We start from the raw sequence: 27,118 nt of genomic DNA, 5'->3' as shown, positions 1-27,118 counted from the left end.
TCTTGCAAAATCTCTTCAGGCTACCATCCAAAAACTAACGGGTAGAGTGAGCACACCAACCAAATAGTAGAACAATATCTTTGTTGTTTTTTCAACTATCAACAAGATGATTGGGTTGATCTATTACATTTGGAGGAATTTGCTTACAACAACTCAGAACATTGGGTTGATCTTCCCCTTCATATACATCTTTAACCGGTCTTCCATGTTTCACTTTTGGAGCCCTACACAACCAGCTCTATTCTAGGTCGTCTTACATCTACCGCACCTCCAATCGAAGTTTCAAATGGCTCTAAATATGAAGTTGTTGCCATTCTAGACTCCAAGATCGTTCACAACAAACTGTATTATTTGGTTGACTTGTTAGGTTATACACATAATGATCGAACATGAGAACCTCTCGAGAGTCTTGCTAATGCCTCCGAAATAGTTGTTGCGTTTCACAACAAATATCCCCATAAGACAAGTCCGAAATCTTGTCTTCCGACTCGTGGAACTCGTCGTCGAAAATGGGGGATAATGTCATGAAGACATACATTTTGGCCTTACAAGGATTCGAGCCCACAACGTCTTGGTTTATATGTTAGACCTTTAACCATTATAATAACATATATGATGTATAGTTATAATAAATATATTATTAATTATTACAAGATATTTAGAGTATTCTAGAACATTCTAGGATATTCCATAATTATATTAAATAACATAAATATCTAAAATATTCTAGAATGTCCTAGAATACTCTAAATATCTTGTAATAACTAATAATATATTTATTATAACTATACATCAGATATGTTATTATAATAGTTAAAGCTCTAACATATAAACCAAGACGTGGTGGGCTTGAATCCTTGTAAGGCCAAAATGTATGTCTTCATGACATGTGCAACCCTAGTAGAGGAGTGGATAGAATTATAATAAGCAAATTCGGCAAAGTGTAGAATATCTACCCAATCATCTTGTTAATAGCTTAGGAAATACCGAAGATACTGTTCGAGTGTTTGATTGGCACATTTTGCTTGTCCATCTATTTGGGGATGATAGCCAAAGGAGAGATTGCAGATGACCTTGAGCATTTTGAAGAGATGCTTCCAAAATTTAGGGACAAATTGAGGTCAATGATCACTGATGATACTGTCGAAAAGACCACGCTGCCGAAATACTTCACACATAACAATTCTTGCGGTTTACAAGTGACATCTTTAGTACAGGGCGCGAAATGTGCCATCTTAGGATATCGATCAACGAATGTTAAGATCACATTGAAGCCCTTCGATTCCGGAAGATTTGTGATAAAATCTAGAGAAATTGATTGCCATGGTTTGCTTGGGATCGTTAATGACTCCAACAATCCATATGGAGGATGTTTAGGCATCTTTACTCTGCAACATGTATCACACGTTTCAACATAGTGTTCGACAAATCTTTGCATATGAGGCCACCAAAATGATTGTTGAATCCAATGTTTTAGTACTACCAAAATGTCCAGCCATGTATGTGTCATGACAATTTTGTATTATTCGAAGTTTCGTAAAGAACAGTAATCCATCATGACATTCGAATTATTGATAATCCGTACTTGGTTGTTGTGATAGTGAACAAGATACCCAAGAGGGGTCGATTTGAACTAGAATAGCTTGAGCGAAAACATCTATCTTCAAATATTCACATATGGTAACAATAATGCAAGAATCCAATGGAGTGTCAAAAACCCACATTGCTTGAAATCATGTCAAACCTAGAATTACTAGATTTTGATTGTCAAAGGCCGGATCACCAAGATGAGGAGCTAGATATGAGCATCATGGTAATGCATCTGCCTTCCCCTATTCCTTGCCTAGCTGATATATAATCTTGAAGTCGAAACAAGTGAGGAACTAGGCCCACGGAGCTTGTCGTCTATTTAATACGCAAACATTCTGGAAGTAGGGAAGATTCTTGTGATCATTGAATACAATGACTTGATGAGTAGATCTTTTTAAAAAAAGCCTCCATTGTGCAAAAGAGTCCACTATTGCTAACAACTCCTTGTCATTTATCTCGTAATTGATTTCGGCAGCATCAAATTTGTGCGAGTGGAAAGCCATGGGATGTAGCTTCTCATCATTGCCTTGCTGTGACAAAATACTATAGAGGGCGAAATCCGATGTGTTGGCCTCAATGATAAATGGTTTATGCGGATCAACATGAGCTAGAATAGGAGCCGATGTAAATGCTTTTTTGAGACCCTCAAAGGTTGTGTCCGCTTCCTTAGTCCAAACAAACGATTGCCCCTTGTTTGTATATTGTGTGATTGGCAGAATAAGCTTTTGGTAGTCCTCTATAAACTTGCAATAGAAATTTGCAAATCCTAAAAAGCATTGCACATCTCGTAATGAACGTGGAGTCTACCACTCTAATGCAATTTGGACTTTAGCTGGATCCATAGAGATGCCTTCTGAGGAGATGACATAGCCTAGAAATTCCACCTAGTTACAATCAAAACCACAGTTTTCCAGCTTTGCATAAAAACCATGTTCTCTTAGTCATCTTAATACGAATAGTACATGAGAATCATGCTTTGACTATGTCTTTGAATAAACTAACAGATCATCCAAGTAGATGACCAAACAGATGTCCAAAAGAGCTCGGAATATATCATTTGCCATGTGTTGGAAGACTGTTGGTGCATTGATGAGGTTGAACAACATAACCATATGCTTGAAGTGCCCATATGAGGTGCGGAAAGCTGTTTTGCATTCATCTCCTAATCGAATCATCCTTGTAAGTCGATTTTTGTGAAAAATTTTGCACCATTAATCCTCTCGAAAAGACTCAAGATCAAGGGAAGTGCATACCTATTCCTAATGGTGACCTTATTCAAGGCACGATAATCTACGACTAGACGAAGTGATCCATGTTTTTTCTTGACAAAGAAAATAGGAGCGCCGACTAGAGATTTTGAATGTCGAATAAACTCGTTTGCTAAATTTTCCTCTATGAAGGCTTGAAGAACTTCAAGCTCGGTAGGTGACAAGTTGTAGATTGGTCCCATGGTGGCTCTTTTCCTAGGTGTAAGTCAATGGGAGAATCATACGATCGATGGTGAGGAAGAGAACTATCTTTTACCTTATCAAAAACGTCGATGTAATGATGATACTTCTTTGGAAGTTGAATTGTTGACTCCTCCTTAGCGATGTTAGAAGGTTTCACTGATACTGCGAATACAAGCATTGATTCCTTGCGTCCTTCCTCACACAATTGATGTAGCAAAATGATTGAAATCTTATGAATAGATCCTTGAGGTTGTTGATACCTGATTTCTCTTGTTCTCCAATCTATGTCTGGATTGTGTGATTCGAACCATGGTAAGCCCAAAACAATTGGATGCTCTAGACTAATAAGTACATTAAATAATACTACACAGACCAAATTATTTAGGACAACACTAATCGGCCCTGATTGTTCTATGATATTTCTAGAAGCAATGGGGAAACCATCAATGACTACTACAAAAACTGGGCAAGGGTTTTTTCTTAGGGATATCCAATGAGCTTGGGCAAAATTCATATCTTTGAAACAAGATTTGGCTCTGAAACCTAAGAGTGCTAAGACATGTACTGGAAGGTTACTTTTAGTACTAATTGTTACTTGAGCTAGGAAGACATTACTAACTTGCTTAGAGGGAATGGAACCACTAATGGGTTGCACAGATCTAGAGTTGTCCAACCAAATAGCTCCTATTTTGGTTGGACTTAAATAACTCTTCTTCTAGTCAAATAAGGACTTCAAATTTGTTTGATAGGCTTGGGATATTAGGACTAGGGTTTAGTACTAGTGACTACATGTCTTCTTAGCATATGGGACTATTTGACTTACTTGTCTTCTTAGCATATGGGGACAGTTCATTGCAATATGCCCCGGTCCATCACAATAAAGACAAAGTCGATTTGCTCAGTGTCCTTGTTTTTCCTCTTTCGATCATGGTCCTTTTTCCAACAAATGAGATCCTTTTTCCAACAAAGGTGCAAACAAGGGTAATGTTGTACCACTTAGTAATGTGCCTACTAACCCCAGTTGTGATGCATTAGCTGGATATCAAGGAGGATGCATTTGAATTACTAAATGTGCCTGATTGAGGAACCCACTCAATTAAGATAGTGATCCATCAAACTTCATGGGAAGATTGATCCTGGGTTCTTTAAGGATTCCTTGTGTTCTCATTCCATCTTGTTGTAAAGACACGATAGTTGCTTCCCCTTGTACTTGTAATGTTAAATCCTCATGTTTTTGTTGCTTTATTTTGTAATTGTTCTTAGAAGACACAACAGGCATTGATTTTCTTGTTCTAGTGACACGAACTTTCCCTTCGAGCACTGAAACTCCAAAAGAACGAATTGATATTCTTGTGCACTAATACAAGTTATTAGTACTAGATGAATGTAAGATAAAAAATGGCAAAATTAAATTCAAGTTGTCAAGATCATGAGACACACAAACACACATACACACAGATTCACGTGATATGAACTATGAGATGAAATATATTACATTTCAAGTAATACATGTGAAAGTGAGTAGCGACTCTCAATGTTTAAGAACTTTACCAATGAATGTTAGAATCGAGAGTGCACATTGTGGGTGTGAATGAAATTCATGCAAGGATTGGGCTTGGTCGAAGATCTGTGTAAAGCATGGTCAAATAAGATCATTATTAGACAAAGCATTGTATAAAAGTGTAATATTCACACTCTCAAACTTGTTTAGGACAAAGTGTACATATTTGACCACTCTCATCACGAGAGATAGATAGATAGATGGATTCTATTACCATCTTTGGGGGTTAAATATGATCTATGAGACCAAAAATATTACATTTCACGTGAGCAGTGATCATGATGTTCAAGAACTTTAGCTATGAATGTTGCATCTTTCATCACTCTCATCACGAGATATAGATGAAACTTCTTCTTTGCTTTCTCCTCTCTCATCATCTTTGTAGGCATGTCCATGTCCACTCTATAGCTCAAAACCTCATTAGCCTCTCCTCTCCTTCCTTCTTCATCCAACATTTTACGACCCCCCACCCCCCCCCTGCCTACCTGCCTACCTGCCTCCATTGCCATAGCCATCGTCGTAGCCATCGCCATACCAGCTGATGGGGAATATGGATTTGAATCGGGATGATTTGCACTACCCACACAAGATTCCAAATTGACGAAACCACAAGACAAAAGAGAGAGTACACCGAAATTTAACGTGGAAAAGCCAAACAATGGGTAAAACCAAGGAACCTTAGGTTCCAAAACAAATACACTATTTTATGAGTATACAAGGTGTTGACAGCCTCTAGAGCTAACACTTTAGAGGAATACGCACATATTTCAAGGCTACAAGCTTGGTTACAATATTCACCCTAACAGGCAAGATGAACAAGAAGAAACCAAAAACACACAGAACAAATAAACTTGTTACAGGTAGACAAAAGAGTTGTTGTCGACTCTTTGGGTAGTCTGGACATCACCTCGTGAAATCTCTGTCTTCACTTCCACAACGGGTTCTTGCTCTCGATTTCCCTTTTCTTGAGCTCTCTTTCTGCATAATCTTTACATCGTTCTTCCTCACACCTCTCTCTCTCATATGTCTATTTTTCAACTTTATTTCTATTTTTCATATGTTGTTTTTCTATATCGTACTCTGTTCTCCCTCTCTTTCACTTAGCACGCTTTTTTTCTCGTTGTTTTGCACCCTTTTTATGAGCCTTGTAGAGTAACGTCTCTCTTTTGTCCCTGTACACACTCACACAAAAAAAGATACACATCCAAAAAAACATACGTATAAAAAACACACATAACGTATATATATATATATATATATCTAAGAAATAATTATAATGATTTCACTTTTTAGCCGAGGCTGAATGGGTTGCTTCAGCGGCGAGCTGTGAGCTAACTCCATGTCATGGGGTCCACTTGAGTGGATGGACCCAACAATTCTCCCCCTCCATCTCAAGTGGGGGGGGGCAACTAGGTTTGCCTTCTATTTGAAAACTGAATCAAGCCTCTCCCTTGACAAACATTTTGTCATCATGTCGGAGCCATTCTCATTTGTATGAATCTTTTCAATGTGCATCTGCTTTTCTTCAAGCACATCCTAATCCAACGGTACCTAACATCTATGTGTTTTGACTTAGAATGAAAGAAAGAATTTTTGCTTAAATGTATAGCACTTTGGATGTCACAATACAAGATGTATCTTTCTTGAGTCAACCGCTACTCTTGTAGGAATTTCTTTAGCGATAGCAATTCCTTACTAGCTTTTGTGGCAACAATATATTCAGCCTCCGTTGTGGATAATGCCACACATTTTTGTACTCTCGACTGCCAAGAGAGCACTCCCCTTGCAAAGATCATTAGGTACCCTGATGTTGATTTTCTGGAGTCCAAACACCAGCCATATCTGCATTGTATACCCATCTAATACAATTTGGTTTTCACCAAATTTTAGACAGACTCTTGTGGTACCTATCAGATATCTTAGAATCCATTTCACGACTTCCTAGTGATCTTTGCTAGGGTTCGAGAGAAAACTTCTCACTACACCCACTCCATTAGCAATGCCCGGCCTCGTGCATACCATAGCATACATTAAACTGCCGATTGCAGATGCATATGGTACTTGTTTCATTCTCTCTTGCTCCTCCTCACTCGTGGGGCATTGAGCGAAACTGAGTTTAAAGTGGCCTACGAGTCGAGTGTTAACCGGCTTACAATTGGCCATGTTAAATCTCTCAAGAACTTTCTCAATATATTGTTCTTGAGATAGCCACAACCTTTTGCTCACTCTATCCCTGGTTATCTTCATCCCAAGGATTTGCTTGGCTAGCCCCAAGTCTTTCATAGCAGAAGATTGACGCAACTCTCTTTTCCACTTTTCAATCTTGTTGGTGTCTCGACCAACAATCAACATATCTATCTACATATAGGAGTAGAATAACAGAGTCATTGTCTGAGAACTTCTTAAAAAACACATACTGATCTGTGTTTGTCCTGTTATACCCATGGCTCAGCATGAAGGAGTCAAACTTTTTATAGTAGAGCCTAGGAGCTTGTTATAGGTCGTACAAGCTCTTCTTTAACCTGCATACTAGGTTTTCCTTTCCTTTGACTCCAAATCCCTCTTTAGCTACTCGTTTAACTAAGCTTAATGAATAGCGCTTAGACACACACACTCGCTTTACTCCCTCTTATATTAGATATATATGCATAGTCAAGTTCAAGGCAAAGATAAACATATACTACTACTTATTAACAAAGAGATTTAGCACCATACAAGAGTAGAGGGATTAGTGTTTGGCTCACTTAGCTCTTAACCCTAATTAGTCTAAGCTCTAACAGAAGATTAAGGGGATAGAGTGAAAGATCTTAATACACTAATGAAAAGGAGAAACACAAAGATGGAGAAGAGCTACAAAAGTCACCAAAGAGTGGCTTCCATAACTTTTTACAAAGGAGAGAGGGTCTTTTCACACTAGTTCCCCATTGGCTACAATGCTTCTTATTGGGGTACTCTATCCCCCTTTTCTATTGTGTTGTTGCGCTCGGTGTCCCTTGTTGGTGGCGTTGTCTCCATAACTAGTGTCTTGGATGTCAGATATTTAACAATATATAGTGTTGGCATCCAGAAAAGGGAGGTGAAAAACCGAATTCCAATACTTATGTAGTTTTGATGTCTTAATACAAATACACTTATGAAGAAAAAAAATGGTATAGTATGAGGTTTAGGGAGGGAGGTAGAAATTGTTGTTTAGGCATGTAATTAAAGTGAAATGCATTTTGAATCATTAAGTTATTTTAAACGTATCAAGCAATATTGCTTTACTACTTAGTGTTCACTATCCTTGATTTTTTTATTAAGTTGACTATCAATCTTTGAAAATTAAATGTCCTTGGATGTTTCTGCAAGTTATGGTTTTGATATTTATGAACTCCCTCCTTGTTATCTTTTGTGTCAATGATTAATCAATTTATGCGGTTTCTTTTCCTTTGTCTTTGTCATAATCTTTTTTTTCTCACAAACCATTTATTGACTACTCATGACATAGCCTCAATTAATCATATGCCAAGTGATTATGATGGTTATTTAGAAGAGTGAATATAAAGTTTTTGGATGTAGGCGTCAACAAGTCATGTTGTTGAAACTTATTCTTTACTCATTAATAGAGTTTCTTCTTTAGTAATAGGCGAATCATTAGAGAATATGAGAGAGTCATTCGAGTCAAGTAGGACAATGACATAATTTCTGCAATATTTATATGGATCACATCACTCAGACAATAATTCAATTACTCAATTTTCCCCTTGGAACTCTATATATATAGATAGATATAAATGCATATTGTATTCTCTATGTATGTGAACCCACTTCTGATATGGGACCCAAAGTATAGGTGACGGACAAGTGTGTTATGGGAAAACATTTACTTTTTCATGTATTAGAGTTAGTACTGATGTGATAGGTGAGACACAGTTTGTCCACATAATAATATGCAGTTCAATAATATTTTGTTTGAGCAGTACTAAGCTATAGTTATAGGTAATTCCCCACTCTTGCATGCCATAAGAGAAATGATAAACAATACCAAGGTAGGATGTGGGAATTTAGTTTTGTTTGTGAAAACAATGCTTTACAAAATCAGCCAACTTTCTTATATTGCATGCATGGGAAAGTTGTAAGAGAATAAATTGGAAAAAGTTCAAATCAAGTAGGACATGAGCAAGAATGTCTTAGGAAGCTTACAACTTTCCAACGGTCTTTACATTCATGTACATTTATATATGTATATAGATGGATGTTTTTGATGGAAATGTGTAAATTGAACTCGTTATACAATATATACACATATATATGACATAGGGAAAGACAACAATACAACCACGCAAGCTCATCAACAAAGAACCATCACAACTTTCTCTAGCTCCATAGCTCCCTACTCATGCCACAAATCAATCTATGGCAATAGAAATGGGCTCTCGACCAAGACATATAAAAGGGGTTGGGCTATAGAAATTTGTCGTTCACGCAGGCCTTGGCCTCATGGACCACAATCGTACAACACTTGGCATTGACAAATGTAAACCATTATTATCTCCTGCCGATTAACAAGAAAAGATTTCATTCACTTAGCGTTGAGCCTTGATTCAATGTAGTAGTCCTAGTTCACAAGTGGCTACATCAAGCCAACTAGTTGCGGGTCAACGTGGAGGATTCCACTTCACCAATACATCCAACTCACTAACCATAAGTGTATGTACCCAAAACATGTTGGACCACTTTTAGTTGACAAAACACACAGTGATCTGTGTTTGTCCTGTTATACCCATGGCTTAGCATGGAGTCAAAAAACTTATACTAAAGTTTGGGAGCTTGTTTTAGATCGTACAAGCTCTTCTTTAACCTGCATACCATGTTTTCCTTTCCTTTGACTCCAAATCCCTCAGGTTGTTCCATGTAAATTTCCTCTTCCAAGTCATCGTGAAGGAAGGCAGTCTTTACATCGTGTTGTTTGATTTCTAGATTGAGATTGGCTGCAATCTCGAGCACAACTCTAATAGAGGACATCTTTACTACTGGTGAGAAAATATTCTCGAAATTAACACCCTTTGTCAGGTCGAACCCCTTCGCAACCAATCTTGCCTTGTATCTTGGTTGTGAGCAATGTTCCTCGGCTTTGAGCCTGAAAACCCATTTGTTTTTCAACGCTCTCTTTAGCTCAGGCAACTTTACTAGATCATAGGTATGATTTTCTTGCAAAGACCTCATCTCATCATTCATGGCCTCAAGACATCTCTCTTTATGATCATCTGCCATAGCTTCTCGAAAGCTTTGTGGCTCTCCTCCATCTATAAGCAATACATACTTGTGTGGACTATATCTGGTTGAAGGTCGTCTTTGTCTTATAAACCTTCTCATCCCTTCCACTTCCTGTGATGTCTGGTCACCTACGGTCTTAGAATGAAAGGAAGAATTTTAGCTCACACCCCTCTCTCTCAGATGTCTATTTTTCAACTTTATTTCTGTTTTCTTTTCCTTTTGTTTGAAAACTTGAAGCTTCTCCCTTGACAAACATTTTGTCATCATGTCGGAGCCATTGTCATTTGTATGAATCTTTTCAATGTGGGTTTGCTTTTCTTTAAGGACATCTCTTGTCATCATGTAGGTGCCATTCTCATTTGTACGAATCTTTTCAATGCGCGTCCGCTTTTCTTCAAGGAGATCTCTAATCCAATGGTACCTAAGATCTATGTGTTTTGACTTAGAATGAAAGGAAGAATTCTTCCTCATATATGCTCTTTTTCTGTATCGTGGGCTCCACTTCAGGATAGACCCAACACCAGCCCAACAAACAAACAATCTCTACTTTTCCCAATATCCCAACAAACAAGCTCAGTCCATAATCTTAAGTCCATATAGTCTCCCAACAAACAATCTCTGATTTCTCCATAATCTTAATTTCCTGCCTGATTTCTGATGTTGAGTTGTTCCTGCTGCATTTACCTGCCCTCAACTACCTGTTTTCCGCCATCGCCAATCTTAGGCAGACTTAATTCAATAATAACCTTTACTTCCTCTGAATCGGCCTTCCCTCCATGGCCGTTACATCTCAGGCCTGAACCTTCTCTTAAATTCCTTTCCAAGAGATAAAGCTTGATCCTTAATGGACATGGAAACCTCAGTCTTTGTCACTTCGCTGGCCACGTCTTTCCTAATCTTCGTGGTTCTTGTAATTGTCCATTCCATCTTCTCTCGGATCCCTGAAAACGAAGTAATCTATTACCCTGCCAAGAAAATCAAGAATGTCCCCCCCTATTACAAGCCTGGGCTTTTCGGCTGGCTGAGCGAAGCTTGGTTTGCTACTGAGGAGGAGATTATCAAGAATGCAGGCCTGGATGCTGCCATCTACATGACGTTTCTTGGATCTGGTAACTAATCTATAAGCAGAATTTCCTGCGTTCCACTCGTTTTAGCTGATTTTGGTTCTTTTAATTAATCTCTGGGACAAATTTCTCCCTCTGTTTAGAATTATTAGTTTGGGACTGCAGTGAATAGGTTTCTGTGATTTGGCCTGCTAATCCGATGCCAAAAAGACCGACCTGCCTGCACTTGTTTGATGAATTTCCTGTGTTTTTTTGGTCGCAACCTAAATGGACTTCAAATATGAGCTCTAACTAGTGGACTCATCGTAATCTACTAGACTCTAACTTCACTTTTGCTCAATTAGTTTGATTCTTATTCAGGTTCTGATTCAATTACTTTCATCTGGTTCGTATTCACTTACTTTCCACTGGTTCTGATTCATTTACTTTCATCTGGTTCTGATTCAATTACTTTCATCTGGTTCTCATTCAATTACTTTCCTCTGGTTCTGACTCAATTACTTTCTTCTGTTTCTGATTCAATTACTTTCCTCTGGGTCTGATTCAATTACTTTCTTCTGTTTCTGATTCAATTACTTTCCTCTGGGTCTGATTCAATTACTTTCCTCCGCTTTGAATTCCTTGCAGCCTTCTCCATTTGCCTGTACACAGCAATCTTCTGCGTGCCCATACTGCTTCCTGTTTCCATAACAGACAAGAATTTCGAGCTTCAGAGAGCCATGGATTACACGGATGGATCCAGTGATGTCGACAAGCTCACGATGGGGAATGTCACGGTAATGCAATTATGTTAATCTAATCACATCTGTAGAATGGAATCGAATCAATGGACTGAAGCTGATGGTTTTTCTCTTCTTCTTCACTGATTCTGCAGGATGGGAGCAAACGTCTGTGGGCCTATGTAATTGGAGCTTACTGGCTCACCATAGTCACGATGCATCGGCTATGGAAGACCTACAAGCATGTGGTGCATCTGAGAAGCGTGGATCAATCGAATCCTGAGAAGGTAAAACCAGAGCAATACGCAGTTCTGGTGAGGGACATCCCTGCTCCTGTGCCTGGCAGTGGCACCATCTATGACCAGGTGGACAAGTACTTCAAAGCTCTGCACCCTGAAACCTACAGAGCATGTGTCATCGTCACAAAGATATCCAATGTATGTACCCAAAGATCTCATAATCTCTGCAAATATGTCCAAATCTTTCTGCGTGTAGATGTAGCTAATTGCGTGAATTCTTTGTGTATACTGACATTTTTCAGGCAGCTAAGCTGTGGCGAGAGAGGGAGGAATTTAGGAGGAAACTGGCTCGCGCAGAGCTGGAATACTCGAAGACGGAGATCGAGCCTACGCATAGGACTGGGTTCCTCGGTCTCTTTGGTCGTCGAGAAAAATCCATCGATTTCTACAAGCGACGGAAAGATGAGAAAGAAAGAGCTCTAGAGACTGAACGAAATTCTGTCACGTTTTCTGTGTCGCAGAACGGCGCGGCTATTGTCATCTTTAGTACCAGAGCAGCTGCCAACAGTGCATCTCTGGTAATCAAATCCTCCAAGATTCTCAATGAGTGGTCTAATTCGGTATATTAATCTTTAATCAACCCCTAGGTTGTATGTTAATGTCGTCCAAATCTGACAACAGAGATAATTTCTCTCTGCCGTAATCATCATCATCATCATCATTATGAAGATGATGATCATATTAAATGCTCGTCTGTAAACTAAATGATCAGGCTTCCATTGTAATCACATCAAACCATTGACAAATTCGCAGACTATGCATAGCCTCTATGCCAATCAATGGACTACCTGTGCTGCTCCCGATCCGAAAGCGGTCATATGGGGAAACCTCGCTATACCCTTTGTACAAAGGCTTGTCCGGCAAACTTTAGTCTATTTCGTGGTTACGGTCATGATCCTCTTCTACACGATCCCCGCCTACTTGACCTCGTACGCCATCATCTCGGCCGCCTTCATTTTGCTCAAGCTTCCGGAGGATATGCCATTAGTCAACACAGCACTGCCGCATTATCTTTCTCAGCTGGTTTCCCTTATCTCCATTTTCTTGCTTTCATCTCTGCTCCTGAAGCTCTCAAGCTTCGAGGGGATTCCTTCAAAAGACCTTCGGGACAGGGCAGCTGCCGGGAAATTCTTCTACTTCAATGTTTTGAACGTCTTTTTGGGTGTCACCATTGCCATCAGATTGTTAGCTTACCTTCTCGGCATCATCAATAGTCAGGAATTCATAACATCTCCGCAATTCATAATTTCACAGCTAAGCGAATTTGTGCCCAGACAAGCCAGCTTCTTCATCTCATTTGTGGCCATCAAGTAATATAACGTGCCATTTGCTACAACACGAGCCCTATATCTATGCATTTGTCTGTGCAATCCGCATCCAGAAATCTCTTAATTCTGCTTGTCATTTATATAAAGATGTCGATCAGCACATTTATACCCTCAGTTTTGAGGACTTCTAGAATCAAAACAATATGTGTATTAGGCATATATATGTTGTCAGCTTGATTCTAACGATTCTAATCTTCAGTCCTGGTGCTTACTAATGCAGGCTCTTTGTGGGTTATGGCTTGGCATTCTCAAGGATAGTCTCACTCATCAAATTTCGTATCAGAAAGAGGTTCCAATGGAAGACTGAGGAAGACATCCAAGAAGCATGGGCTCCTAAGTGCTTCAAATATGCAATTCGTGTCCCAGGGGATATGCTCATCTTGACAATCACTTTTTCATATGCAGTCATAGCACCGCTGATTTTGGTGTTTGCCATTGTCTACTTTGGATTAGGCTGGCTATTCATGCGGAATCTGGTAAGGCCATTGCGCACTCGGTCGACACAAGTAATTTCATAAAATTAATGTCACACAGATGTATGTTATATGTGCTAAATGCATACATCTGCAAATTTGGTTCGTATACCACATGTATTATACGTGATTAATGCATGTGTACATATTAACACGTGCAGCGTGTTTTGTGTGTAGATTAATCGACATACTAACCAGAGATGTATTATACAAGTATAATATATAATATGTAGATTAATCTTTGTTAAAAGGATGGTATACATTATGATACATTATGAGGCGAATTCAGTACCGACATATAGAGATAATATGAGTGTCGAGACGATTCAGTACGCAGAGTTAAGCTTCCCATATATGAGTTATTTCAAAGAATGATTGGGCATAGGAAGCTTTATTCCTTAATTGTTCAATGATTGACCTCCCCGCTCCCTCCCCATATGGGTCCTTACATTGCCAAAGATTGCCATACTTCTTTTGGAGCAAAGCTATCATACGATTTATTAATATATGAGTAACATGTTAATATTAGTCCTCCTTTGTGATTTTGTAGGCGCTCAACGTGATCGTGCCGAAGTACGAGAGCGGAGGTAGGATGTGGCCTCACATCCATTCCTGGATAGTAGCTTCTCTCCTCTTATCCCAACTCACAATGCTTGGCTATTTCAGAGTTATGGAGTTCGTGTATGTACCACTATTGTTGCCGCCTTTGGTCGCAACTATCGTGTTCGCATACATATGTCATAAGTTCTTCGACCCATCTTTCGATGTGACTCCTCTCTATGCTACTTGTGAGGAACCACAAAATCGTCCTAGTGTTGAGGAAATCGTGCGTGCATATACCCCTTCCTATCTGTCCGACCATATTACACGTGAAGACGAAGAAATAGGCAGATGTTTACTGTCAGAACCAAGAGAAAAGATAGACTGTAATGAAATCACAACAAGAGAAGAATGAATGTATGAATAAGATAGAATGAAGATGGATACAAGGTAAGCGACAAAAGCTTAAGACTAGTGTTGATTCGAATTGGTTTGAGAATAATTATGTCTATATTTATAGGTTCCCATAACCTAGTGATTTCTATAATGTTCAAGAATGTTCTAGACCTAGAATATTCTAAGAAGTTCTAGGATATTCTAGAATGTTCTAGACCTAGAATATTCTAAGTTGTTCTAGGATATTCTAGAATGTTCTAGAATGTTCCAGAACATTTACAATAGTCAATCTATTACAACAAGTAGCTTTTATTATTTCATATGATCATATGTTATCTTAATGGTTAGGTTCTTGATTATGTATTACAAGGTCTTGGGTTCAAGCCCAAGTACAATGCTTGTATATTCATGATGCTTATGTATTCATGACACTGTCTCCCCTTCGAGAACGACGAACAATGAGTGGAAGTCGTCGTTAACAATGTAGGGCCCGGTTTGTTTGGATAAAGGTGATGGAAGTCTTTGACAAGAGCTTGAGCATTAGAAACATTATTGACGGGTTCCGAAGAGCTTGAGCATTAGAAACATAGGTTCCGAAGGGCGATCACTCCTCGAAGGATAGCCTACCCAATCAACCAGATAATAGAGCTTATTTCGCACAATCTTTGAATCGAGAATAACAACTACCTCGTATTCAGGGCCATCAACAAGTTGGATAGAGGTCGAAGGTGGCATGACACGATTAGGAATGGAAGAGGTGTGACAAGGCTCCAAAAGAGAGTTGTGAAAGACTGGGTGAAGCCGCATGTGTGCTGGAAGATTAAGACGAAAGGTGGCATCGTTAATACGTGCAGTGATGAGGAAAGGACCTAAACGTTGATAATCGAGCTTCTTACATGGCTGGGTAGTCTTGATTTGATGACGAAGCAACCATACTTGGTCACCAGACTTGAAAGGAGACTTAAGACGATGGCGATCAACGTTGGTCTTATGTTGTGCTTGAGTTGTCTGAAGATGTGAAGATAACGCTAACTGAATTTGATGTAGTTTCGGGCGATGTTGGGAAGATCCAATATACACCATCGAGGATGGTTGCCGGTGTACGCAAAGAAAGGTGTAACCTTGGTAGAAGTGTGTATTGTGTTATTGTATGCAAACTCAATGAGATGTAGAATATTACTCCAATCATCTTGTTGATAACTGATGAAGCATCGAAGATATTGCTCGAGTGTTTGATTCGTGCGCTCTGTTTGTCCGTCAGTTTGTGGATGATAAGCCGAAGAGAGTTTGTAGGATATTTTGAGGCCTACCCATGGGTGCTTCTAAAAGTGAGAGATAAATTGAGGACCATGATCAATATTTATATCGTTTGGAAGACCATGATGGCGAAATAGTTCACACATAACGATATCTGCGGTTTCCTGACTACTGATGCTCTTTACACATGGTAAAAAATGTGCCATCTTGGTAAACCGATCCACTACTGTTAAAATAGTATAAAATCCTTGTGAAGGTGGCAGATCTGTAATGAAATCCATAGAAATAGATTGTGATGGCTTGGTTGGAGGCTGTAACGGTTGTAATAAGCCATAAGGATGATGCCTGGGTATTTTGGCTCAACAACAAGTATCACATGTACGAACATAATCTTCAATAAAATTTTGCAAATGAGCCCACCAAAATGAGCGCTTCACCAACTCCATGGTCTTGGCAATACCAAAATGTCCAACCATAGGCGCATCATGACAATGCTCTAATACTTGAAGGCGAGGTGATCCATCAGGGACGTAAAGGAGATTATGGTAAAAGAGTAAGTCATCTTGCCACTTGAATTCCTGATAATGTTGACTCGGAGGTGAACTTGGCATTGTGGAGCAAGATGCATGGTTTGGACTAATGTAGGCTGAGACAGCCTTAGCAAAATCATCAGAGTGAAGTTGTTGCCGAATAGTATCAACAAGGCGTGAATCCAGCAGCGTGGCATAAACTGTTGTTGCTTGTAGCTTTGATGGGCCTAGTAGAATTTGCTTTTGTTTGTCGAAGGCCGGATCTCCAGGTCGAGGTGTGAGATATGAACGTCGAGATAGAGTATCTGGCTTCCCTTGTTGCTTCCCAAGGCGGAAAACGATCTTGAAATCAAAATGAGTTAAAAACTATGCCCACCGAGCTTGTCTCCTATTTAACACTCGAGCCGTTTGAAAATACGTAAGATTTTTGTGATCACTATAAATGATGATTTGATGAGGCGATCCTTCCAAGAAATGTCGCCATTGCTCGAAAGAGTCAACCACAGCTAGTAACTCCTTGTCATGCACCTCATAGTTTATCTCCGCAGCAGTAAATTTTCTCGAGTAAAATGCGACTCAATGGGACTGCTCGTTCTTTACTTGGTTGGGATAGGATACTCCCCAATGCAAAGTCTGACGCATCTGCTTCAATGGTAAATGGATTTTCAGGATCAATATGTGCTAATATAGGAGCTGATGTGAATGCCTCTTTGAGTTGAGTAAAGGTTGTGTCCGCTTCCATACTCCAAACAAATGTTTGATTCTTCTTGGTGAGTTGGGTGAGAGGCAACACGATCTTTGAATAATTCCGTATGATTTTGCGATAGAAGTTAGCAAATCCGAGGAAGCATTGGACGTCTCGAACAGAACGTGGGGTTTCCCATTCCAATATTGTTTTGACTTTTGTTGGATCCATGAAGATACCCTTAGATGAAATAGTATAACCTAAGAATTCGACTTGTTCACTGTCAAATCTGCATTTCTCAAGTTTAGCATATAGACCATACTTTCTTAAGCGTTCAAGTACTTTTCGGACATGTATATCATGCTCCTCCTGTGTTTTAGAGTAAATCAACAGATCATCTAAATAGATTATGAGAAAGATATCAAGAAAATCCTGGAAAATGTCATTTGCCATATGTTGGAAAACTGCGGGTGCATTTGTGAGCCCAAAAGGCATCACTATATACTCGAAATGACCATAGCGAGTGCGAAATGCCATTTTCCACTCATCTCTCGGTTGAATGTGAACAAGATTATATGCACCCCTTAAATCAATCTTTGTAAAATGTTTTGCCCCATCAATGCGCTCTAAAAGACTGGAGATTAAAGGAGGAGCATAGCTATTTCTTATGCTGACTTTATTTAATCCCCGATAGTCGACGACCAAACGAAGCGACCCATCCTTTTTCTTCACAAAAAATATAGGAGCACCGGCTGGAGACTTTGAATGTCGAATAAACTCATGTGCAAGATTCTCCTCGATGTATTCTCAAAGAACCTCAAGCTCAGTTGGTGACAGATTGTAGATCGGACCCCACGGTGGGTCTTTTCCTGGTTGGAGGTCAATGGGACAATCATATGACCGATGCTTTGGAAGTACACTAGCTTTGACTTTATCGAAAACATTAGCATATTCTTGATATTTTTCAGGAATTTGGATGTCTGAATTCCCTTGAGTGGCGCTAGAAGGTGTCACTGATATTGCAAACAAAAAAAGTTCCTCCTTTCCTCCCTTTTGGAACATTTGTTGCAATGTGATAGTTGAGATTTGCTGAAAAGGAGATGGTGCACTGGTAGAACTATATTCTTTAAGGGAATAGTCTTGGGTTCGATCCTTAGCAATGAAATTTTCTGCAGAAGGGCACCAAATTTCTCACCTCCTCCAATCAATTCATGGGTTATATAGCTCGAACCATGGCAAACCAACGGCAATTGGATGCTCGGGGCTACGGATTATATTAAAGGAAACTACACATCCTAAATCACCTAAGAGTATGTGTATTGGCTCAGACTCTTCGAATATCTCCCTGGAAGCTATGGGATGTCCATCAATCACTACTACGGAAACTGGGGAAAAGTAGAGGCCAATTGTGGTGAGGTTCCTCTTTTAATTACTCTTTTTCAACCTCGATGTTCGAGGCCACATCATCTAGAGTTTCAATATTAAGATTTGGGGCCTCTCTTCTCTTAAAGATATTGATCCTCTTTCGTGCAATTGGCAAGGCAAGTTGAGTTCTATCTAACTCCGCTAAAAAATAGGTTGCATTGTTTCCAATTTTCTTAACCATATACGGGCCAAACCAACGTTTTACAAACTTTCAAGTAGTGTTGTATTGATTATCGAGACTACTATCATAGACAAGAACCCAATCTCCTTCAATTTTTCTTTGTCGAAGACGATGCTTTTTATCAAAATTCTCCTTGTTCTTCAATCGAGCCTAGCGCAACCGTTCTATTGCCAACTCGACATCTTTAGGCCTCCGTTCTACTTGTTGAATCCTTATAGCTAGCAAATCTTCTCAACTCATTTCATCTTGCAATGGCAAAGATATCCATGAAGCAATACTTTGCTCGATAGGCATTATTGGTTTTTACAGAGCTAGGGTTGTCCAACAAAATGGCTCCTATTTTGGCCAGACTTATTTGTTTGACTCCTCTTCTAATTGGCTTAGGACTTCAAATTTATTGGACAAGGGTGGATTATTCATAATATTAGAATCGCTAAGTACTTCTAAAATGTTGGACTCATTTTTATGGTCATAGTGAATGTGATTTACCTGACGTCTTGGCCTACAGGAGCAATGAATGGCTATGTGTCCTAGACCTCCGCAATATAAGCATAGACGGTTTGCTCGGCATCGCTGCTTCTCTTCTTCTGACAATGGTCCTCAACGTTGGGTCATATCGATCTCCATGGGCGTCGGCCTATCCATTGGGGTTGGGCTACATGTTTGCGTTGGGGTTGGAGCAGGGCTATATGTTTGCCTTGGAGACGATTGCGCAATTACTGATGCATAAGTCGGTGTGTTTCTTGATGTTGTTATTTGTTGTTGTCACTCACATCGATGCTCAAAAAGACAATTATCACACCATATTGCTAAACTAATAGCTTCTGTAAGCTATTTTGGATCCTCGAGGAAGGTAAGAAGTAAGTCCTTCACATCACTACGAAGGCCGGAACGAAATTGTTGCATTAGGGCTTGTTCATCCCAAGGAATATCACTTGCGATGAGACAAAAATTAGCTGCATATGTTGAGGTTGGTTGATCACCTTGACGTAGTGTACGAATCTTGTTGATTGTCGTTCTTGCCCCATCTATATCTCCAAAGCAAGCCTTACATTCTTTGACAAACTCCTCGAAATTATGTAGTAGAGGAGAATTTGTCTCTAGTAATGGATCAAACCATGACAATGTTATGCCACTCAATAAGCTGCCCACTAACCCGACTCATGATGCATATGTCGGATAATGCGTGGGATGCATTTGGATTAGCAACCGCACTTGATTCAAAAAGCCTCGAAAATGCACCCTCAAACCATCAAATTTAACCGGGAGACTGATTTTGGGCTCCTTAGACTTCCTTGACCTTTGACCCTTTGTTGTTGTAAAATTACAATTGTCGATTTTAATTGTTGCACCCGTCGCGTAAACTCTTCTTCTTGTTGTTGCTTCTCCACAGTAACCTTTTGTAGATCCCCAAGAAGACGTTGATTCTCTAATTCGAGAGATGCGAACTTGGATTTAAGATTCTCCATTTCTGCAACAAGGGTGAAATATTCTTCTGAGTTGATGATAGCCATGGAGAGAGAGAGAGAGAGAGAGAATGTTCTAGACCTAGAATATTCTAAGATGTTCTAGGATATTCTAGAATGTTCTAGAATATTCCAGAACATTTACAATAATCAGTCTATTACAAGAAGTAACTTTTATTATTTCATATGATCATATGCTATCTTAATGGTTAGGTTCTTGATTATGTATTACAAGGTCTTGGGTTCAAGTCCAAGTGAAGCCATGATGGTTATGTATTCATGACGTTTACAAGATATGATACAAGATGAAGATTAGTTAGTTTCGGGAAATTCTTTATTGCTTCATTAGAGAATATTGAAATTTTTCACCATACTCTCGTTGGTGCATTAGGCATGAAGCTTGCATGGTTGCTTGCTTTTTATTCAATCTTTCTCCATCTTATAATGATTCTATTTCATTCAACCATTCTCTTGTTGTGGTGTTTGGTTACTTATTAAATTTTGTGAACCCAAGATTGGTCTTCCTACAAAATTTGATGGAACGCGATCACAATTCAAAGGATTTCTTAATCAAGTATGTCTAGTGATTCAAATGCATGCTTCCCAATATCCCAGTAATGCATCATGAGTGGGACTAGTAGCCACGTTGGTTAGTGGCACGGTGTCGTGTTGTTACGTGCGTGCGTGTAGAAGGGGCGGGACCACGGGGGTCTCAGACTAGGGAGTAGAGGAGAAGGAATAAGACACAAAATGGAAGCTTAGCTCAAGAGGAGATGAGAAAGAACAAGACAATAACATAGAATAGACGGAGGCAAGATGCTCAACAAGTTAGTTTAAGGAAATGTAAACGCTTTACAATGGTGGCCGCCATGGCCGCACCAAACGACTATGAGAAAAACCCTAAAGGAAAACCCAAGAAGAAAAACCCTAACCGAAACCCTAAAACCGAATAGGAAACCCTCAACCTAAGTGGTATGCCCCTCTCCCTCAAAATAGGCAACCCCTCATAAGTGACCCCTCCCTTCCTTTTATAGCCCAAGGAAGGGGGGACCTTACAATGTGGGATAAAATTCCCCTCTTCTTTCTACACACCATTTCCTAGTATACACGTGCACACGTTGCACACCACCGATTTACCCATTCCACCCCGGTTTCACACTATAGCCGGAAATCTTCACGACAACGGCTTTGGAATGGTTCGCTCCTTTGTTAGAAAAATGATTTCCATTGTTAAATAATTTTGAGGGATTTATTAGCAAGTTTAAAGCCTGTTTCAGAGACACCGCTGGCTTTAGGATGACAATCAATAAAATCCGAAGATTGCGTCAAGGTGAGCGTCCAACCTCAACTTACATTGCGGATTTTCGTCACCGATATTCCTTGGGATGGCCTAGCATTAGCTCTTAATTACAATTAGGGAGATAGGAAAGGAGACTTCGCATAATAATCACTAGGAGAAACTCTTAAGATTTGAGCAAAGTTATAAAAGACTCTACATAGTGGCTTTTGTAGCTTTTACATTTAGTGAGTGTCTGTTTCACACTACGTTACCCATTGGCTTGCATTTTGTCCTAGTCAGTTTGTTCTATCCCTCTTTTTTTAGATTAGTTTCTTGGTGTTCCTTGTTGGTGCCCATATCTTCATGAGCAGTACCCATGTGCCATCTACTTAACACCTTTGATAATAAGAAATAGGTAATCCTAGGTCTTGCACGACTTTAAGCAACCATATGCTTTGATACTCCATTAGATTCAAGCATTATTGATATTATTTGTCATGATCTCAAGACAAATGTCTTCGCTCAAGACATCTTAGCTCATATTGATCCAAATGATACATCGTCCTCATAGTCACAATGTTATTGTACGAGATGTACAGAGAGTTGAGTGTAACGAGGTTGCAAGAGTAAAGGGGTTTATGTGCATGTTTAAATGTGCATAAGTGTAATTGTGAGTGTGAGTCGATTCATATGTGAATACATGCACACATGTGTGCATATGGACAGATGAGAAGAGGTATGAGTGAGTGATTAGTGTGGATGGCCAAGGGGGTTTAGGGTTTAGGGTAAACCCTATATATTTTTTATTGTTTGATTATTTTATAATTCTTTATTTCAACATAACAATACTAATTTTTATTTTTTGTATGTGAGCTTCTAGAGAGCCAATCACCCAAAAAACCAAATGAGTGGATATTAGACAAGTTTGAGTCCAAGGAGTCCAAGGAGATAAAACTGAATAAACAACCATACAAAACAACAAGAGAATGGTGAAATAAAAGGGAAGCATTACAAGAAGGAGATGAATTGAATAGAACGTAATCAACCACACAAGTTTCTTGTATAATACATGACCTAGAGGATGGTGGAAATTTTCAGTATTCTATACTAAACCATGAGTTTCCAGAACTAAAATTGATCTTCTACCCAGGTCCTTTGGAAATGCCTGCCTATCTCCTCACTATCAAATACATTACGATCAAAGAGAAACAAAGGGGTATAGGATTTTTTGACTTCCTCGACACTAGGACGCTTCTGTGGTTCCTCACAAGTAGCATAGAGGGGAGTCAAATCGAAATATGGGTAAAAGAACTTCCGACATATGTATGCGAACACGATAGCTATGACCAAAGGTACATACACGAATTTCTTCACTCTGAAGTAGCCCAACATTGTGAGTTGGGATAAGAAGAGAGAACCCATTATCCGGGAATGAATGTGAGTCCACATCCTCCGTCGGCTCTCATACTTTGGCACGATCACATTGAGTGCCTACAAAATCACAAAAGAAGGACAACTTAACATGATTAAACATTATGGATGCTTTTCATATATCAATAAATCCTTCCTATAACTTGCTCCAAAAGAAGTATAGCAACCCTTTCATTGAATCATGAACAAATTTAATTCTTTATATTAAATCATTTGTGTAACTTCTTTTCATATTGGGGAGCTCAATCATGAACAATTAAGGAATAAAGCTTCCTAACCCCAATCATTCTTTGAAATAGCTCATATAAGGAGGTTGAATTCAGGGATGATATTCAGTTCCTATGGCAAAGGAACATATTATTGTCTTATATAATCTCTATATATGGGTACTTAATTTAGCTCAAAGGCAAGTATCTGCGTATTATAATGTAAAGCATCCTTTTAACATAGATTAATCTACCCATACTTGTATAATACATCTCTGGTTAGTGTGTAAATTAATCTATACACCAAACAAGGATTTTAAAGTACAAGTATCGTGTATATGTACATTAACCCTGTAGATACATGTGTAATAAACAACAAATTTTCAGACGTATGCAATTAGCACATAACCCAGTATATAACATAAATCTCTGTGACATTAATCTTATGAATTACTTGTATTGACAGACTCTGCAATGGCCATACCAAATTCTGCATGAATAGCCAACCTAAACCAAAGTAGACGATGGCAAATACCAAAATCAGCGGTGCAATGACTGCGTAGGATAATGTGATTGTCAGGACGAGCATATCCCCTGGGACACGAATTTCATATTTGAAGGACTTAGGAGCCCATGCTTCTTCGATCTCTTCATCAATCTTGCATAGGAACCTCTTTCTAAAACGAAATTTGAGAAGTGACCATAGCCTTGAGAATACCAAGCCATAACTCACAAAGAACCTGTATTAATAAGCATCATGAATGAAGATTAGAATCATTAGGTCATGCTATAAACGTATATATGCATAATACACCCATAGTTTATTAGTACTTCATTATATTGATGGTCAAAATCCATAAAGAGAAATTGCAACATCTTAAATCCTAGAAGTTCTCCAAAGTCGGGGTATAAGTGTGCCCATCCTAGTCCTTATAAACATAACAAGCACAATTAAGAGATTTCCAGCAGAAAAATGCGTAGATATAGACCTAGTGTTGTAGCAATGGCGCGCGATATTACTTGAGGGCCACAAATGAGATGAAGAAACTCGCTTGTCCAGGGAGAGATTTGCTTGGTAGTGAAATTATGAATTGCGGATTATCGATGATGCCTGTAAGGGAAGTGAACAAGCTACGGGTTATGGTCACACCCAAAAAGATGTTCAAAACATTGAAGTAGAAGAATTTCCTGGCAGCTGCCCTGTCCTATAAGTCTTTTGAACAAATTCCCTACTACTTTGAGAGCTTCAAGAGCAGATCAGGAAGCAAGAGAATGAAGGAAAGGAGAACAAGCTGAGGTAGAAAAGCCTGGAGTGTTGTATTGACAAATGGTATCTCCACTACAGGCAAGTTAGGAACGCTAGCTTCTTCTCCAAGTTGTCGAGCGAGATAAGGGCCAAGATGAAGGCAATGGGGATCATACAAAACAGGATCATGTGTAAAACCACAAGGTAGACTATAGTTTTTCGGACAAGCCTTTGTACAAAGGTTATGGCGAGGTTTTCCCATATGACTGACCTTGGATCGGGAGCAGCATAGGTAGTCCATTGATTGGCATACAGGCTATGCATAGACTGCAAATTCATGAATGGTTTGATGTCAGTACAATGGAAGTCTGATTATTCTAGTTAACAGAAGAGTATGCGTCATGACGATCAGTTTCTTAATGATGATGATGATAATAATATTGGCTACTGGTACTACAACTGCTAAAGTAGTGGTATCATTCTAGCAACTGTTGCTGATAGTACTACGGCCATTGCTCTATCTCTAGTAAACAACAACATCCTTATTATTATTGCTACGAATTGTGGATCAATGTCTAATCATAACAACCCTAATGACACTGGTTACTTGCAAGAAGAAGAAGAAGATCCATACTTTCATGGTTTGTCACTACCTTCTATCTCCTTAGAATTCTGATTTCTCATTACCCACCCATCGAGAATTGGAATCTGTTGAGCGGCAAGCTCAACCGGAGTCGGTAAGCGAGACGGATCGGGCGAAACGGATCAGTATGACGGTGAGCAACCGAACCGGCAAGCAGTGCAGGCCGGGTGCAATCCGTAACCAGCAGTCCAATCGGAAGCCTAGAATAGGATAGACTACTAGGTATCTATAGTCTCGTAGTAAGTGTCAGATGCTCGTGTGAGCATTGAAGTACATGGTACTTCTGTCAGTCCCAAGAGGACTTGTATAAATAGTGCTACTTAGCACAGTGTGCATTGAGTCTTGATATAATTTTGAAATTACGTTCTGCTCTCTCTGTCTCTATCTCTGTCTCTGTCTCTCTCTGTGTGTTGTTCTCTGTTTTACGCTTCCGCAAACACTCACGTTTACATGGTATCAGAGCACGAGGGTTGAGAACCTCTGTTGCAGACATTTAACTCTTGAGAAGAAAACCCTAACAGGTCGAAAACAGACACAGTAGAAGACATGGATAGAGCAATGGCTACGTCGCTCCCGGTGGAGAAGCTCGACAGGAGCAACTACGCATCCTAGTCTTACAAGATGCACCAGTACCTGCTTGGATACGGGTACTGGAGTTATGTCGAAGGAGCGAATGATGCGGCACCCGACTCGGCACACAAGGACTTCCCGGTATGGGAACAGGCGGCAAGCAGGGTGATGTACTGCTTCGCATCCAGTGTCGGCGATCAGCTGCTCAGCCACATCCGTGACGCCAAGACACCGAAGGATGCTTGGGGGAACCTGAAAAAGGTTTTCGCCACAAGCACCACTGCCCGGAAGCTACAACTCAGACAGGAGTTGAGCAATGTTCGACAGAAGAACATGTCCGTGGCAGACTACACGAGCCGGATAAATGAGATCTGCGACTCGCTCGCCTCTATCAATGTTACCGTAGAGGAAGACGAGATGGTGCAGGTATGTCTCGGAGGCCTGGTGTCCAAGTTCGGAGCGTTCTGGACTGCGGTGTGTACAAGGAAGAATACCCCCTCATTCTTCGACTTACATTCGATGCTCCTTGTAGAGGAGAACCACGCTGGTGCATCTACCAGTGCATCCCTGGACAGCCGGATGCTGTACACGGGAACGGATCGGCACTGTGGGCGTGGTGGAAGAGGTGGGTCGGCACGCAATGGAGGCGGCCGGCAAGAGCAGGAACAGAGGCACTATGAGTGTGCCGACAGCAGTTCCGGGACTTCCACAAGCAGGGGGAGTCAAGGCGGTGCCGGAGGCCGGCAAGACAAATCCGCTACGGAATGCTGGTACTGTGGCAAAAAAGGCCACAGGGAAAGCGAGTGTTGGAGAAAGCGTGCCGATTCGGACAAATCCGGATCCGGCAAGGCCGGTAAGGATGGCCGACAAAACTCGCACTACGCAAACGGATCAGGAGGATCCGGAACCGGAAAGGCCGGTAAGGGGCCAGCCTTGGTGATGAATCACAAGGCAAACTCAATGAAGAAGACCACTTCCAAAACGGAGGAAGTGTGGTATGTTGATTCCGACGCGTCGAACCACATGACGAGCCACAAAGAGTGGTTCTCCTTTCTGGAGAAACCGGATCAACCAGGAGTAGTTGAAACCGGAGACGACACTCCACACCCAATCGTGCACGTCGGAGAAGTCCCTCTAAGCCACGTCGGACAGAAAGGGAAGCTGATGAACGTATTACACGTTCCGACGATCACGAAGAACCTGGTGTCCGTCGGTCAGATTGTCGACCAAGGGATGCATGTGCGGTTTACGCACCTCAGGTGCTTCATTGAAGATGAGGGCGAAGTCATTGTGCAAGGGCGCAGAGACGGGAGGATGTTTATCCTCAACACCAATGACATTGTAACCGCTCTGTTCGCGAAACGACAGAAGGTCGAGTCGGACATCGACCTATGGCACAAGCGGATAGGCCACGTCAACTACCGGAGGCTTTAAGACCTGCAAACGAAACAAGTCGTTTTCAGTTTGCCAAAGTTCAGTGGCCAGAGAGCCGAAATTTGTGAAGCCTGCCAACTTGGGAAGC

At 40.2% G+C, this 27,118-nt stretch overlaps 2 protein-coding genes and 1 pseudogene across 3 annotated transcripts; 1 reads left to right on the top strand and 2 right to left on the bottom strand.

Moving 5' to 3' along the window:
• The first annotated feature begins 10,685 nt into the window (after window positions 1-10,685).
• On the top strand, window positions 10,686-14,711 carry LOC147854446 (CSC1-like protein ERD4). The gene is made up of 7 exons (XM_087330886.1): window positions 10,686-10,967; window positions 11,550-11,698; window positions 11,797-12,078; window positions 12,183-12,458; window positions 12,694-13,250; window positions 13,489-13,744; window positions 14,292-14,711. The coding sequence occupies exons 1-7, from the start codon at window positions 10,703-10,705 to the stop codon at window positions 14,694-14,696; spliced, it is 2,190 nt and encodes a 729-aa protein (XP_087187012.1). The 5' UTR covers window positions 10,686-10,702; the 3' UTR covers window positions 14,697-14,711.
• A 515-nt stretch (window positions 14,712-15,226) lies between these two features.
• On the bottom strand, window positions 15,227-15,760 carry LOC147854445 (uncharacterized). The gene has a single exon (XM_087331544.1). It carries the CDS (start codon window positions 15,758-15,760, stop codon window positions 15,227-15,229), a length of 534 nt encoding a protein of 177 aa, XP_087187670.1.
• A 6,746-nt stretch (window positions 15,761-22,506) lies between these two features.
• On the bottom strand, window positions 22,507-24,722 carry LOC147854444 (CSC1-like protein ERD4 pseudogene; annotated as a pseudogene). Its single transcript, XR_015531051.1, has 3 exons — window positions 24,158-24,722; window positions 23,622-23,877; window positions 22,507-22,991 (listed from the first exon to the last, which is right to left on the bottom strand). The product of XR_015531051.1 is annotated as a CSC1-like protein ERD4 pseudogene (transcript).
• Window positions 24,723-27,118: the final 2,396 nt, after the last annotated feature.

Source organism: Azolla caroliniana, unplaced genomic scaffold, assembly GCF_043228905.1.
Source record: "Azolla caroliniana isolate FFs.n. ecotype wild unplaced genomic scaffold, voAzoCaro1.0.p SCAF_15, whole genome shotgun sequence".
Taxonomy (NCBI): Eukaryota; Viridiplantae; Streptophyta; class Polypodiopsida; order Salviniales; family Salviniaceae; genus Azolla; species Azolla caroliniana.
The sequence above is the reverse complement of the archived record's forward strand: the minus strand, read 5'-3'. Positions and strand labels throughout refer to the sequence as shown.